At 42.4% G+C, this 15,903-nt stretch overlaps 1 protein-coding gene across 1 annotated transcript; it reads left to right on the top strand.

Moving 5' to 3' along the window:
• The first annotated feature begins 3,102 nt into the window (after positions 1–3,102).
• On the top strand, positions 3,103–15,648 carry PARL (presenilin associated rhomboid like). Its single transcript, XM_015638160.2, has 10 exons — positions 3,103–3,164; positions 3,255–3,453; positions 4,168–4,308; positions 6,787–6,835; positions 8,207–8,302; positions 9,611–9,760; positions 10,079–10,149; positions 11,497–11,598; positions 13,396–13,493; positions 15,262–15,648. The coding sequence occupies exons 1-10, from the start codon at positions 3,118–3,120 to the stop codon at positions 15,377–15,379; spliced, it is 1,071 nt and encodes a 356-aa protein (XP_015493646.1). The 5' UTR covers positions 3,103–3,117; the 3' UTR covers positions 15,380–15,648.
• Positions 15,649–15,903: the final 255 nt, after the last annotated feature.

Raw genomic sequence — 15,903 nt, 5'->3', positions numbered from 1 at the left:
TATCATTTTGTTACATAGAAAAACAGAGAAAGAGCATTGATTACAAGTTTCTTTTGTATATAGACATTTCTAACATCAGCAATATATGTCTTTGTACCCACTAATCACTTCTCAGTTCCGGCACATTCTGAGGCTGACCCATGGCCAGCAGCACAATCAGAAAAAGATAAAATGCCAATTTAAATACGGTACTAAGCCACTTAGAGCAGTTTCCCACCACAGTTCACAGAGGTTTTCTCTGGTCAGAGCCTGACCTTGGGGTGAGAAGGCTGGTTAGTGGGGGGAAAAAAAGGAAAGAAAAAGAAAAAAAAAAAAATATGGAACAATGTTAATTCATTTCCAACGCTTCTGAAGAATATGACTTTGTAACTTTGCTCCTGAAGTTGTCATAACATCTTAATAACCTAATCAGTCTTACAGCCACTTGCAAATACAATATGCAGATCACTCTCAACTTGCTATTAACTTAGCCTTCACACAATGTACTACAAAATAACTTGGGTTGGAAGGGGCCACACAGATGCCATTTTCCCTCTAAAGCAGAGTTTCACTGATGGGTCAGGTCACCCAAGCCTTATCCAGTCACCACAGAACAGTCTCCAGAGCTGGAATTTGCACAGCACCCTCCTGTGGAGCATGTTCCTCGCACCCGTGCAGAACTTTTCCTGCTGCAATACATGACTGCTGCCTCTCATTGTCCACGTGCACCCTCGAGATAAACCACTGTTTATTCTGCTACTGGATTTTGGCAGCTCTGCACTCTGTCTGGTGGCCCAGGTGTGACTGGCATCGTGTAGGTGGCTTAGATGTCCCATGAGTGTCTCCACAGCAAAACAGGCGACCAGGAAGGTGCACACAACTTCTTCAGATTAACAAGCTACTTTCAAAGCATCTGTTTCTTTTCCCATTTAATTTCAGGAGGCTGGCTGTGTGTACAGCAGACTGTTCTCTGCTAACACAGCTCTCCAGCCCTGCAGAGCTTTGCTGGCATGGAGATGGTGCTGGAAAGAGCAGCACAGTTCCAGAGAGCAGGAGCAGGGGGAAACTGTGGCACCTGCTTAAGCATGTGTGGGTAACTACAGAATCATAGAGTCACCAAGGTTGGAAGAGACCTTTCAGATCATCCAGTCCAACTGTCCACCCAGCACTGCTGCTGTACCCCTAAGCTACTAGACCATATCACCCAGCACCAGGTCCAGATGCCTTTTGAGCACCTGTACCACCACCCTGGCAACCTGTTCTGATGCCTGACCTCCTGAACAGAAAAAATTATGTTTCTAATATTTAATCTGAATGTCCCACCTCAGCTTAAAGCCATTTCCTCTGGTCCTCTCACCGCAGACACTGCAGAAGAGACTGGCCCCATCTCATTACAGCCTCCTGCCAGGGAGCTGTACAGAGCAAGGAGGCCCCTCCTGAGCTCCTGGAGACCAAACAGCCCCCGCTCACTCAGCCACTCCTCATAAGACAAGTTTTCTAACCTCTCACAAGCCTTGGTGCCCTTCACTGGACAGGCTCCAGCACCTCAATGTCCTTTTTAAAATGAGGGGCCCAAAACTGCATGCAGAACTTGAGGTGTGGCTTCACCCATGCCAAGTACATGGGATGATCACTTCCCTGGTCCTGCTGGCTAAACTATTCTTGATACAGATACAGGGAAGAACCTGGAAGGAGGTGGTGGGGTGGGAATCTGGTCATCCAGCAGCCCTTTGCTGGAGCAGCCAGGTGGTGAGGTGAGGTGGGGTGGGGTGGGGTGAGGTGACGTGGGGCAGGGTGGAGGAGCCCAGTGAGGGAAGGTGCTGAGGTGTGGCAAGGTGATGTGGAGCCACACAGGGAGCAAGGCAATGCTGAGGCAGCAGCTCCAGCCTCCACCTCACCTCCAGGGCTGCTGTGGGCTAGGAGGAAACAGGCTCTGCCTATTCCATAAGGCTTCTGGAGAGCAGCACAATAAATCAGCCCTCCAGAGAGACCTTGAGAAATCAGAGGGCTGGGCAATCATCAGCTGTGTAAAATTTCTTTTGAAAGTGCTGGATTCTGCACCTGGGATAGTACACCCTCAATGTACCTACAAAGTGGGAAACAAGACCCTGGAAAGCAGTGCCACGGAAAAGGACCTGGAGGTCCTGCTCAGTGACAAGTTGAATGTGAATCAGCAGTACCCAGGCAACCAGGAGGGCCAGCTGTGTCCTGGGGGGCAGCAGGCACAGCATCGCCAGTCGGGCCAGAGTGGCAATGTTCCAGTCTGCTCTGCTCAGAGATGGCTTCACCTTGAGTCCTGGGGGGGAGTTCTGGCCACCACAATAGAAAAATCACATCAAGCTATTTAAGAGTGTCCAAAGGAGGGCCACAAGGATGGAAAAGAGCCTTGAGAAGCCAAATGAGAAGAGGCAGAGGACACTTGGTCTGTTCAGCCTGGAGAAGACTAAGGAGAGACCTCATTGCAGTCTGCGACTTCCTCTTGAGAGGAAGAGGAGGGGCAGGCACTGAGCTGTGGTGCCCAGTGGCAGGACCAGAGGGAATGGCCTGAAGCTGTGTCAGGGCAGGTTTAGGTTGGATATTGGAAAAAGGTTCTTCATTGAGACGGTGGTTGGTCACTGGGATAGGCTCTCCAAGGAAGTGGACACATTACCACGCCTGTCAGGGTTCAAGGAGCATTTGGACAACGCCCAGGGATACATTGTGGGATTCTTAGGGCTGGTCCTGTGCGGAGCTAGTAGTTGGACTCGATGGCTCACGTTGACCCTTGTGGGTCTCGTACAATTCAGCATATTTTGTGATTCTGTGAAGTCTCGGCAGCCCATGGCTTCACGGCGCCAGCACTGCTGACCAAGGGGGCCGCGGCGGTGAAGGCGCTGCCACGCTCATCATGGCGGCACAGCAGGCCCCACCCACCCGGTATGGCGGCCCCGGGAGGGCTCCGACCCGGCGGCGCTGCCCGCTGAGCCCCGGCGGTGGCACCGGGAGACGAGCTGGCGCCCGTCCACCCTCCGTGCGGAGCGGCCGAGGAGCCGCGGGGAGCCGCGCCCGCCCTTTGCCACGCGGTGACCGAGCGGCTCCCCCGCCATCGGCGGGAAGATGTCGCCCGGCTGCCCCGGAAGCGCTCGGGGAGGCGCCAACATGGCGTGGCGGTGCTGGGCCCGCGCCGGGGGTCCGCGGCCGCACAGGTACTGCCGGCACGGCACGGGGCAGGGAGTGTAAGGGAGGAAAGAGGCTGCTGGGGCGGGCGGTGCTGACGGTTCGCGTTTCTCCCGCAGGCTGGCGGTGCTGCTGCTGCAGCCGCGGCGGGGTTTCCGCCGGGCGCGGCCGCGGCCCGAGGAGCCCCCGGCAGCCGCCGCCGAGGCGCGGCCTGTGGCACCGTCCCCGCGCCGCAGCCTCTGCCCGCCCTCACCCACCGCGGCCGCCGGCCGCCCCTCGCCGCGCCGCCTGGTGAAACCGCTCCTGTTCACCGTAGGGGTAAGTGGCTCCTGCGGGCCGGGTGCTGTACCCGGCTGCGGGGAGCGGGTCGGTAAGGACAGTATCCCATCTTTCTCAGGGCAATGCTCCCTTCTTGGACTTCGCTTCTCAGTACCTTAGAGTTAACGCAAGGTTGTTGGCCAAATACCGTGGCGTTATACTGAGCTAATGCAAAGTAACTTCAGCTAAATCAATGGAAATATTGTAAAGGTATCCCAGTTTCATTCCATTTCGGTGAACTTAGTAATTTCATTGACCAGTTTTGTTTGTGAGCCTTTTTGATAAAGCATCCCATGACACTGGATGATTTACTTGAGTAAACTTGAGGAAATGGCCTCAAGATGCACAAGGAAAGATTTAGGTTAGATGTTAGAAAAAAAAGAATAGTAACAGAAGGGGTTGCAAAGTGTTGAAACAGGCTGCCCAGAGCAATGGTGGAGTCCCCATCCCTGAAAGTGTTCAGAAAACACGTGGATGTGGCACTCGAGGACGTGGTGAACTCGGTGGTGGTGCTGGGTTGACATTTGGAGTTACTGCTCCTAAAGGAGTTTTCAGCCTTAAGGACCCTGTCACGGTGTGAGTCCTGCTGGTGAGCGGTGCCTCAGGTCCGGTTGCCGTGCTCGCAGCGCTCGGGGTGCGGCATTAGCCCGGGATGTGCCCTCGGCCGGGGCCTGGGGGTGGAGCGCTCACTGAGCCTCTGTCGCTATTGCCCAGTTCACAGGCTCGGCCTTCGGCTCCGCCGCCATCTGGCAGTATGAGTCGCTCAAGTCGCGTGTCCAGACATACTTTGAGGAAGCTCGAGCGGACTGGATGGATAAAATGCGGCCGCAGAAGAGAGGCGACTTCAGAAAGCAGGTACAGAGAGCCAGGCCCGGGCTGCTCGCACAGGGGCGGATCCCTGCGGGACTGCGAGACACAGCCGCATCTCTCCTCTGGCGTGAGCATCGTTTGTGCAACAGATGCTTGTCCTGGTTTTTCTAATTTGGAACCTGGAGAAGTATTGGCTTCTCAAAAAATTACAGTAGATAAATTGACTTGCAAGGAAAACTGACAGAGTTAGTTCTAGAAAACTGTAACTCAATATCACTGCAAAAGTTATAGTGGAAAAATAGAGAAAAATACCACCCATAGCTACAGGAAAGAGAGATTGGTAGTAAGAATTTGTTCCTCTAAACTAGATACAGTTTGCTTTTTCACCATGAAGAAACCCCCAACAAATGTTCTTGCTGTATCTTAAGTGCTCTCAAAAGTGAACGTGACTTCCCAGAGGACAGAAGTAGATTAAATTCTTAATTTCTTAAATTAAAGATTAAATTTTCAATCTTATGGTTAAGACTTTTCAGAGGTCTGGCTTCTGAAATGCATTTGTATTTTCAGCCTCTAAACCCTTAAAAATACGAAGTTTTAGAGGGCTTTTTTACATTAAGAGCTGATATTTCCACACAAGTACTTTTGAGTTTGGGCAGCAAGAACAAAATAAGTGCTGCGAGATTTGTTATAAATTTAGTTGGTATCCCAAAAGTATCAGTCATTTAGTTTTTAATTAGGTATACTTAAAACTAACCTAAATACTCATGGATGTTTGCATTTGTTTAAGGTTACTACTGGCTTGTGATAGACCAGGCTTGATACTCTTTCAGGTCTGCTTGTCCAAGGGAAGTAGGGCTGAGCATGGAGCTGGAGAGACTCGGGATCCTGGGTAGGACACACAGGAGGTGTTTTTCTAATGTGTATGGAGCACACCAGCACTGCTGTGGAACTGAGCATGTTGGATAACTCTGGTGAGCAGCAGAGCTCCCTGTGGCTCCTTGCTCACAGCCTCCACAAAAACCCAGTGGGCTGGGGGATGAAGAAAAGCACAAAAACTTGGGGGTAAAGATCAAACAATCACCAAAAAATGTTTAGTAAGTGTGAGAAGAAAACAAGTGATGCATAGGCAGTCACTCAATCTCCTGTGGAAAGACCAGTGCCCAACCAGTTCATGAGAAAAAAATGTTAAAGCTCCTGAAATTGCCTCTTTTGGGGGGATGATATTATTTGGTAGGGAGTATCTCTGGTTAGTTCAGGTCATTTGCTTGGTTGTGTCCCTTTCCAGCCTGTTGCAGCCTGCAGCGGCAGAGCCAGAAATGCAAAAGATATTGATGTGGTGCAAATGCCATTCACCAAAATGTAGAACATTAGTGTTATTAGTACTGACTTGGTCAAAAATCTAAAGCACAGAACCATGTACAAGCTGCTAGAAAGAATATTACTTTTATCACAGCCTGCTTTCTTGCTTGGTGTGTATGAACTGCAGGGGAGATTATGATCAGCACTTAATATTTTTTAAATAATTATGCCTTTATACTTTTGTTTTCCTTCAAAACCTGAAGGGGAAGATCTGGTGATTAGCTATCCAAAAAAGAAAACTAAACTGTCCTGTTAATAGGCTTAAACTCCCAATCCCCATCTTCAGTGGGTAAGTTCTATTTCTAAGAGTTCAGGATTCACCTCGTTGTTTCTGAGGGCATGTAATCCTTGTGTTTTAGAAAAAATGTCTGTTCTGTGTTCTTTGACTGAAGAATATCCTCTGCCAGAGAGTGAAACAAAAAATGCAATTAAGCTGTTACTTTCATATAAATAGTGAATACTTTGTTTCATACAGCATCACCTCCCCTGCCTTCAACCTGCAGATAATATTATGTCGGTGTCCCCATCAATACGGTTGGAAGGTCAAAATACATGTCCAAAATGATTACAAAAGCTGAGGAAGGGAAAGGGGGGTGCAATTTATCTGTGGGCTGACTGCACTCAAAATAAACTTTTTCAGAGGTTTTAAACTTGGAGGAGGGCTGGGTGAACTGGACGCAAGGGGGAATGGATTCCACATCTTGTGAGCCACCTCTGCAAAAGTGATCCTGGCACAAAAGTGGAATCACTCAAAGGTGGGTGGTGTGATGTTAGACAGCATTAGGGTGAGGCTTAGTCGAGGCAGGATTTATGCTAACTTTGGCTAATCTGCTAAAGTCAGCATTATGGGCTAGATCTTTGTTTAATGCAAGCAGGATAAACCCATTGGAGTTGTGTAAAAGGATATAACCTCATTCTTTCTGAAGAAACTCTTCATCCATATTGGGGTATTTTATGAAAAGGAGGGTAGATAGCTGTTCTTCAATAAGGAAAATTTCAAATAGAAAAGCTAAAGTAATCAGAAGTAAAAAAAAATTGAAACTGATTTACTTCACAGATTTCAAACAAATGCCTTCCACTCTTAAAAATTTATAAACTTAGATGTCTGTTTTTGAAATTGCAAGTGCTTCAGGGTGGCACTGATGGACAACAATTCTGTTTCAGGTTAACAGCTGGTGGAATAACCTGACTGAGGGTCAGCGGACTGTGACAGGTTTGTGTTAGCTTACAAGTATTAGACATTCACAGGAAGAGAAATATGGCAAACAGGTACAGTATATTAAAACAGATGGCTTTCATACCATGTTTAGGTTATTGAGCGCAAAGCATGTGTAAATTTACACCTGCACATACACTATTTCTGCTACACTTCCTTCTCACAAACTATTTTTTGTATGCCTTAAAAAAGTTCCTGTGCATCTGTGTGAGAGGGTGTGGAAAATTAAGTAGAATCCTCCCCCAGGAATATTTTTCTCACAAATTATGGAAACCAGCAAATGCTTTTAGAAGTAATGGGTGTATATATTCCACTGAAAGGTAGGAATTAAATTACCTAATAGATACATGTTTTCAGTATGACATAGGAAGAGTAGCAAAAAAATAGCCTTTGAGCTTTCCTTTGGTTATAGTGTAGTTTTGATTGGTTAGCCTAATGCTAGCTGAAATCCCTAAGATAAATGTAATGTGTGAAACAAAATTGATGAGAACTTGATTTGAATCCAATAGCTGAGCCCTATCTCCTGCTACATATTCTACATTAACTGTTTACTGAATCTGTATTAGCAGGTTGTTAGTGTAAGGTTACTTAAATGCTATTTCTTTGCCATTTAACAGTTATTTTCACCTTTAATGTTTCCAGCTATTATAAAACATTATAAATACCTAAATGCTTGGAGAGAAATAGAGAAGGCACTTTAAACAAGAAATAATACATTTTCATTATGTTTCAAATAATTTACACTCTTACTCAAAGTAAAGTAAGATTGCAATAACATCTGTGAAGTAAAATGTTGTGCATTTGCTGTCTCCCAAAGGTCACTGTGCACTAGCAATGCCAATTCAACTTTACAATTTTCTCAAAACCAAAGCTCCTCTCCAGAAATGAACAGGATGTGTACTGTGTACTTGTATGGTTCCCCCAGTCTTCTTCTCTTGTGCAGTTAAATGCAACTGTGCAGTAGATTGGTGTCATTTGGAAATAAACAGCAAGAGGGGCAGGAAATGGGACCTCTTAGCTGCCTCCTGTTTCACTGATTCTGCAATAGAATATAGCAGTTGGAAACCATAGCTTGAGCCTTCTCAGCACAGATCTTTCTGGACTGTTGGATTCATTACACTGTATGTTAGAACAGTTGCAATTAAATGTTATCTTTCTGAAAGACTTTCACTATATAAATGTAGCTTTCAGTATTTTTCATTGCTTTTTTTAAACTATACAAAGTAAAAAGTGGGTATTGCCTTTAATGGAATTGTGAAGAAAAATTACAATTCCACAATCTGCCTTTTTAAATACTTGCTTTCAGTAAACATTATGGTGTACTGCATTCATAATTTGCTTTTATACTTTCTTTTCCCCTCTTGATAGGTATTATAGCTGCAAATGTCTTTGTATTCTGTTTGTGGAGACTGCCTGGCATGCGACGGATTATGTTTACATATTTCACCTCAAATCCATCCTCCAGTAAGTGAACAATAATTTGCATGGCTTTCCTACACAGAGATATAATAGAATCTCTGATGACACTGCAGAAGGCTCAGGTGGCATGTGGCTTACCTGGAGCTCCATCACCCACAGGTTATCTCAGTCATGCCCAAACACATTATTCCATCTAGGCAGGAAATGGTTTGATGGGAAGAATGTTAGGAGTAATGGATCTGATTTTTTAAAACAAAGACACCTCGTGCTTTTCTAAATATTTTAACATCAAAATTGTTGCCTGCTATCTGGTCTTTTCCTGCATGCAGTGGGATACCGCTCCTGCCTGAATAAAGGTGAGAGGTACTCTTCCCAGTGACATCAGCCAAACTGTACTACATAATGCCATTCATAAACTGGACTTAAATGTGATTATTTCCTCCCTTTAATGTTCTGTGGGATGCAGATAGAACCATCATCAATCACATGCACCTGTGCTTTCATCAGTAGACAAGTATTAGTCTGTAGGTTGTGCAGAGTCCTTGCTGCAAAGCTCTGCTTTGAGTCATGTTAAGAAAACCCAAACAAACCCAAGCACCAACTTGGCTTTCACTGTGTGTGAAATGTGTTGAATATATTAACCTAGGGAAAAAAATTTAGTAATATTTAATGGGAGAAAAATGAGATTTCATTTCTACAGCAGAGAAAAGAATTAAAAGGACAAGGAGACAAATGTGTCAGAAGGTATTTCCTGCTATCCTCTTAATTTCTGCTGAAAACCTGGAAACTCAGCCAGTTCCCCCACACACTCCAAAGCTAAAGATATCTGCTCCCCAGATCTGAGCATGTCATCCCAAACACTGCTATTTTAAATAATATTGACCTTCAAACCTGTTAATTGGCTTGTTTGCATTTTCAAGGCTGCTATGTCAGTGAGGAAAGCTTTTTCAAAAAGGAATGCTGTCTTTTCTTTGAGTTCATCTTTGTTGCAAATTTCATATGGCTGTTCATTTATTGAAAGTCCATATGCATATATAAATAAAATAGCTGTTTTTCTTTTTCAAAGCATAGGACATGTCATAAGGTAATATTTTCTATGAAACAATCCCCAGTAGGTAGCTAAGACTGTTATTATAACTTGCATATTTTTGGGGTGTATGTTACCTTTCCAAAAGGCATTGCTTGGAATTTGAAATTTGTTTCATTGCTGGATTTATTACGTAGCTTGTATTTGAGAATCTAGGCATAATTAGCCTATAGTGTCTCTTGATAAATTTCTAGTCTACATGATGTGTAAGTTGAAGCAAATTAAAATACTGACTTATTTATGTGCATTGCTTTTCTCTTTTGTAGGAGCCCTGTGTTCTCCCATGCTTCTCTCTACATTTAGTCACTTCTCCCTGTTCCACATGGCAGCAAATATGTATGTTCTATGGAGCTTTTCCAGCAGCATTGTCTCTCTTCTGGGCTGTGAGCAGTTCATTGCAGTATATCTTTCTGCTGGTAAATATATGTATTTACAACACTTAAAGAATATAAATATGTGTTCATAAAAGTAAACTGTGCTTTTAGTCACACAGACTGCTTTATACTAAAGGCATCATAATTGCTGTTGTACAGATTTTTGGTGGGTTTAAGATATTGGGCTTTGAAATATGACAAAACCGGATCTGGTTTTAATTCCTGCTTTATTACCAAAATAAAATAGCTCTTAATACAATCTCTTGGGATTTTTGTGACAAAAGATGGCAGTTAATTTGTACTTTCTGATGCTGGTCTGCATTGCTGTCATCATTTCCAGTAGCAATTTCTCTTTTTCAGGGGTTATCTCCAGTTTTGTTAGTTATGTTGCTAAAATGGCCACAGGAAGGTTTGAACCATCCCTTGGAGCTGTAAGTATCTTGAAATATGAGGAACTGATAATGATCTTTGAAGCCAATTTGAAAGCCTGCTGTATTCTTTAACCTCTTTAAAAGCCAAGAGTATATTTGGGGTAATGGAAACTAGAAAGTTTTACCAGAATCAAGTAACCAGGTACAAACTGGTTGTCCTGTGCAACAACTTGCCTGTTCTTCAGATATGTTACCTCTGCTGCAGCAGCTGCCCAGAACTAACACCACTTAATGCTGAGGGTTGTAAATGAGTCCAGAACAGCAGGAGCTCTTGTCCCTGAACAGATCAGTTATGTAATTTTATTGCAGAAATGGTATTTCATAATTGTGTAGCAGTCTAGTCTAATTAAAAATAGAATACTTTGGAAAGAGATAATGTAATCAGACAATCAAACTCAGCATGTGATCCCAGTGGATGTTGTAGGGCATGCTGTGCAGGAAGGGCAGCACTCCTGCCAGAAGTCTCACCCAATGAATGATATGAGGGAGGCTGAGGAGCTCCTGTAGCTGCCAGTTCTTTCCAAGTGTTTTTAGTGGTAGAATGTTTTAAAACGCTTAACTTGCATTAAATTTGAGGTTAACCTAGACTTTTGTCAGGTTTTAAAGGCTCTGTTTACTATACTGAATAATTTTGATGAAAGCCCAAAGTCAGATTGTCATTATTCTGTTAGAATGAGAAAAACTGTTTAGCTGTGCTGAAGTTAAAACTTTTGGAAAAGCTATCTGTGTATTGTCCCTTTGACTTATGAATGAACTATATCTAGAGCAAGTTACTTTCCCTTAGTTTTACTGATGTGAATTTACTGAAATTACCATGGATTGCATTAGTTTACTGCATTCAGAGCCTTTCCATTGAGATTATTTCAGGGATACAAAAGCCCATGGTCAATTTAGTACAGTCCAGGGAATTACTTGTTTCATTGACAAAAGATTTTTGTTCCTGTCCATCTGTTATTTTCCTTGATTTTGTACAAGCTTCAGAATGATTCCCTTCATCAGATGTGTTAATGCTTGATTAGTACAGACCCTAGATTTCTAGGGTTTACTTGGGAAAAAGCACATTCCAGAAATCATTACCTTAAATTTGGGAGTGGGTATTTTGTAATTAAATAAGAGGATTTGAAGGATGTTTTTCCCCAGTGTTTATAATTCCAAATACTGAAATTAAATAGTCTTGTTTTATTTTTATTCTGAACTTTTCTGTGGTGCTTTGTACTTTGAGGTTTACCACAGGGGGCTGGATTTGAAAATAAAAGCCAAAAGGAAAACAGGTTCACGTGCAGAAAAAATATATTAAGTCTAATGGAATATCTTAGCTTGCTTTGATGTGTTTTCCTGTATTCCCAGTCAGGAGCTATAATGACTGTCCTTGCAGCCGTGTGTACGAAGATGCCAGAAGCAAAACTGGCCATCGTGCTTCTTCCGATGTTCACATTTACAGCAGGAAGTGTAAGTGCCTTGGAACTTGAAAGAGATGCTACTCTCAAAACATTTTTCCCCTACCTCTTCAGTATCTGAGCACGTGTCCTCTTCATCCGTGTTTCTAAGCTGTTAAGTTTATTTTGGAAGAGAAGAGGGGTCATGGAAGTCCCAGGGATTGATTCTGAATTGTTGCAGCCCAGTGCAGTCTTTACAGCAGTGTGACAAATTCAGAATTATCCTAAATTCCACCCTCCATGGGTCTGTTTCAGATCTAATCCCAAGAGGTGAAAGAATTTGGGAGGGAGTCAGGTTTACCTGTGTGAGGAAACCTACATACACATCCTCTTCTTTCTGATGGGTGGTATTTTTTATAGCAGCACTTGAAACAGGCTGATGTAAAACTGGTATGCGGTCTTGAAAGAAAAAATTATCAAGATGAGAAAGACAGAATTTCACTTCTTGAGATTATATTCCAGCCCTGGAGGAATATTTGTCTCCTCTTTTGCATATCATCTCTTGATACTTTTAGGAATGCTGTGGAATTAGAAGTAGGCTACTGAGACTTGTCTTCGTGTGTAGTACTAGGACTCCTTTTTTTGTTTCATTAAGTTCTTTTATGCACATCCACTGCCACATTTAAGAAAAGCTTCTCATGTATATCTTAACTTGCTTTAATAAGTTAATCATCTTTGGTCTGCTGCTTAAAGTTGTTTTACTGCTTAAAGCAGTTAAGCCAGGTCATTCTAAGATCATGAGATTTAATACTTTTTGTAAGTGAAGCTTATAGATTTGAACAAACATTCTTAGCTGTAGCCTTCATGTTTTTCTTGCACTTCTGCTGGAGTTGACTCGAGGATTTTTTGGGTTTTTTTTGTTTTGGTTTTTTTTTTTGCATGCTACCCTTTAACTGCATCTTTCTTAAAAAAGGTGGTCAGGGTAGAAATACAGGCAGAGCCACAGAGAGCATTGCCATGAACAAGCACTCCTTGCAACAACAAAACAAGAGCAGTATCAGCTATTGCAGTATAAACGTTGGAATGATTTTAGCCCAACTATATAATTGTATATCTCAACTTTACAGACCCCTTTAATCTGCCTTACCTACACTGTAATGGGCTTTCAAATTAAACAAGCCAGTGTAGCAATGGAGCTTTCACCTATGCTTAAGGAAAGAAATCCTGCCTAAAGTACCATTTCATCCAAGCATTAAATCTGTCAGTCTTTATGAAGTCTTGTGTATTGACAGTTAGGGTGCCTTGTGTGTCCTGAAGATGATACACCAGCAGCTCATGCTGCTCTGGCATGAGTTTTTCACTGTCACCCTCATTTTCTGCCTTCCAACAAATGTTTATATCAGATAACATAACAGGGATGCTGCCCCACATGTTCCATCCACTAGAGGGTTGTGTTCAGGAGCACAGATGCACATAAATCTAAGGCACATCAAAATTAGAGAATGAGAATGTTGCAATTACATATTTTGTGGTGTCTTTTATAGCATGTACTCTTTCAATAAATTTCTGTTGCCTTCTGGCCCAAGTTTGGAATGTATTTGTAGCTTTAGAAATGAAGATTGGAAGAGTCTGAGTGTTTGAAAGGAACACACTATTACCCTGCACTATTCTGTAGCTGCTCACATCTGTATTTTGACAGCCCAGTACAGCTGGAGACCGAGTCTCTTGTTTAAAAACATTTTTTACAGTAATTTCTTTGATATAAAATTTATAGGATGTTCTTTGATTCCAAATTTTTGCTCTGTGCTAGAATAGAAATCATTGGCCATTTTATGCTGTGACTGTCCATTCCATCTTCTCTCCTTTCTAGGCTTTAAAAGCCATAATTGCATTTGACACTGCAGGGCTTGCTTTAGGCTGGAGACTTTTTGACCATGCTGCACACCTTGGGGGAGCTCTCTTTGGAATGTAAGTCTGTATCTACTAACTGTTTTGTATTTAAATTAATCCTGTGTTTTTCTCTCTTCCTATATTGCTGAAGTGTGGGGTGTTTTTTGTAAAGTTGTCTTAACTAGCAATGAATACAACTCATTGTTACTCTTTTAGTGCTGTAAATTTTTATGAAAAACACTGTTAACAGATGAACTGAAAGAATTGAGCTGAACTGCCTTAGAATTGTGGATTAGATGTCAGGTGGTCCTGTAACCTGGGCTGGCTGTCTCTGTCCTGCTCTTGCCAGCACATTGAAAAGAGTCACAGGACAGAAAAGATTCTCACTAAACACAGAATGGACAAATTAAAATAACTTTAAAGAGCTAAAAAAATGTCTTTGTGTCAGTGTTTTTTCTCTAATTGCCAAGTTACAGAGAGCTACAGAGTTAATAAAAGCTCAGGCCACATTCCTTTGAGCAGCCTCTAGTGCAGTTTTCTCAGTGTTGCTGTATTGCCTTTGTGGGGAGCCTTCCTAATTAGTAACCACTAGAAACAAGTTTGTAGGAAACAGTTCTCTATTGTTCCATGTTTGAACTACACTGAATTTTCCCCTTTCTACCCAATTGTACATCTATTGTTAAATGCATTTTTTAATATTTTATGTAGGCATTTGAAAAGCCTACTGGAGATTTCACTAGGCCAGACTTAAAGGCAGTGTAATTAGCTTGTAGACCAAATAGTTCCCTATTCCTTGGATTTGGTGTCAGTAAGCTCTGTGCTGTACAGTCTCCCTTTCTCCCCTTCTCTGGTATCACAAATGCATCTGATGTAGTCTTGCTAATAACTGCTTTCTGTCCTGATGGATCTGTATCAGCTTGTTCATTGTAATGAAGGAACAACCTGCATTGGTAGTGCAGATTCACATATTAAAAGGGGATAGCAGTTGTAGTAAAAATGATCTGGAGTTGCCAAGTTTCTTGCTTTCTTGATCTATATATGTTTTACCTGTTTGTTCTACTCAGTGATGATTTTGGTCACTTCACCCTAAAAGAGGGCCTTATTTAGGACCTATGTTCAATGGCCAAAGTATTTTCTATACACTGCCTCCTGCTTTAGAAAGCAGCTGTAAGATTTAAAGGAATGGCCAGTTCACTGGCTGCTGGTTCATGAAAAGTGCTTTTGTTCCTCAGGACTCAGGTGTGGAGTTTGGCTTGGGAGAGAACCTCCAACCTCTTTCCATGTGATTGCTTCCCCTCATGCCTCTCCACTGTAACCTCCATTGCTTAATCACTTATGTTGATATTCATGTATTAGCATACATAATTGTCTGTGAATATAAACAAAGCTAAAACACTTTGATAGATTAATCTTCAGGTGCATCTAGAAGAAAATTAATTTTGAATGGAACGTGGTTGTTCTTTGTGGGGCAGTTGTATTTATATAGAGAAGAAAGAACACTTTTCCTTGGCATTGTCAGTAAGGATCAGCAAAACAAAAGAACTGTTTTAGCAGTCTTTTAAATGGAGATAATTTTTTATGCCTTTCTAAATAGAAATCACAACAGCTTGAAATTAAGGGAATGGAAACTGTTCATTCTCAGGACTGAGAAAAACAAAGTTAACTGTTTAGAGTTTAGAGTTAAGAGAATGAGTGGCTTACCTGCCATTTTCCAAGCAGGTTGTTCATTGTGCCTTAGTTTATCTTGTCTCTTATAGTGAGTATTTACTTGGTTTCAGTGCTCAGCCTGTTTTCCCTCAGATGCAAAGAGGTCACAGTTAACTTTAACTATGACTTTCTTTCCTAGGTGGTACGTGACTTATGGCCACGAGCTCATATGGAAGAACAGAGAACCACTGGTGAAAGCTTGGCATGAAATGAGGACAAAGAACACAGGAAAGGGAGGAGGTGGAAGATCTAACTGATTCAAATCCTAGAGATTCCTTGTGCCCAAATGCTGTCTTACTTGAAGACATGGGATTGAATTGGTTTTGAAGGTTTTTTTTGCTACTCCACATTAAGCCTCCAAGGAGCTGAAGTTTCTAATGTAACAAAATTATGTTACAAAAATGCATACCTATAGAAAATGAACTCTGACAAAGGTGGAACAATAAAGGTTTTTATCCTATTGCTTTCTGAGGTAACAGTCTGCATTACCTTTTTAAAGGTGGAATAAAACATGTTTTTAAATTAAGTGACATAAATCTCTGTTAAAAAAATAAAAAAAAATTGAGTACAACTGGTTAATACTAAGGAAGATAAACATTTTCAGAACTGAGGAAGTTAATGGATCACACACACCCCTAATGTCTGCCAGACAATACAAGGTGTTTTCCTAGAAGGGAAAGTGGGACTCAAATAAGGCCAACATGGTGAAGTTCAGTGGTTTTTATTGTTGCAAAGATTGGACGAAGTGAAGCAATGGTCTTGTTTGATTCAAAACCTGAAA

The sequence above is a fragment of the Parus major genome, chromosome 9 (assembly GCF_001522545.3).
Source record: "Parus major isolate Abel chromosome 9, Parus_major1.1, whole genome shotgun sequence".
NCBI classification, from domain to species: Eukaryota; Metazoa; Chordata; class Aves; order Passeriformes; family Paridae; genus Parus; species Parus major.
The sequence above is the reverse complement of the archived record's forward strand: the minus strand, read 5'-3'. Positions and strand labels throughout refer to the sequence as shown.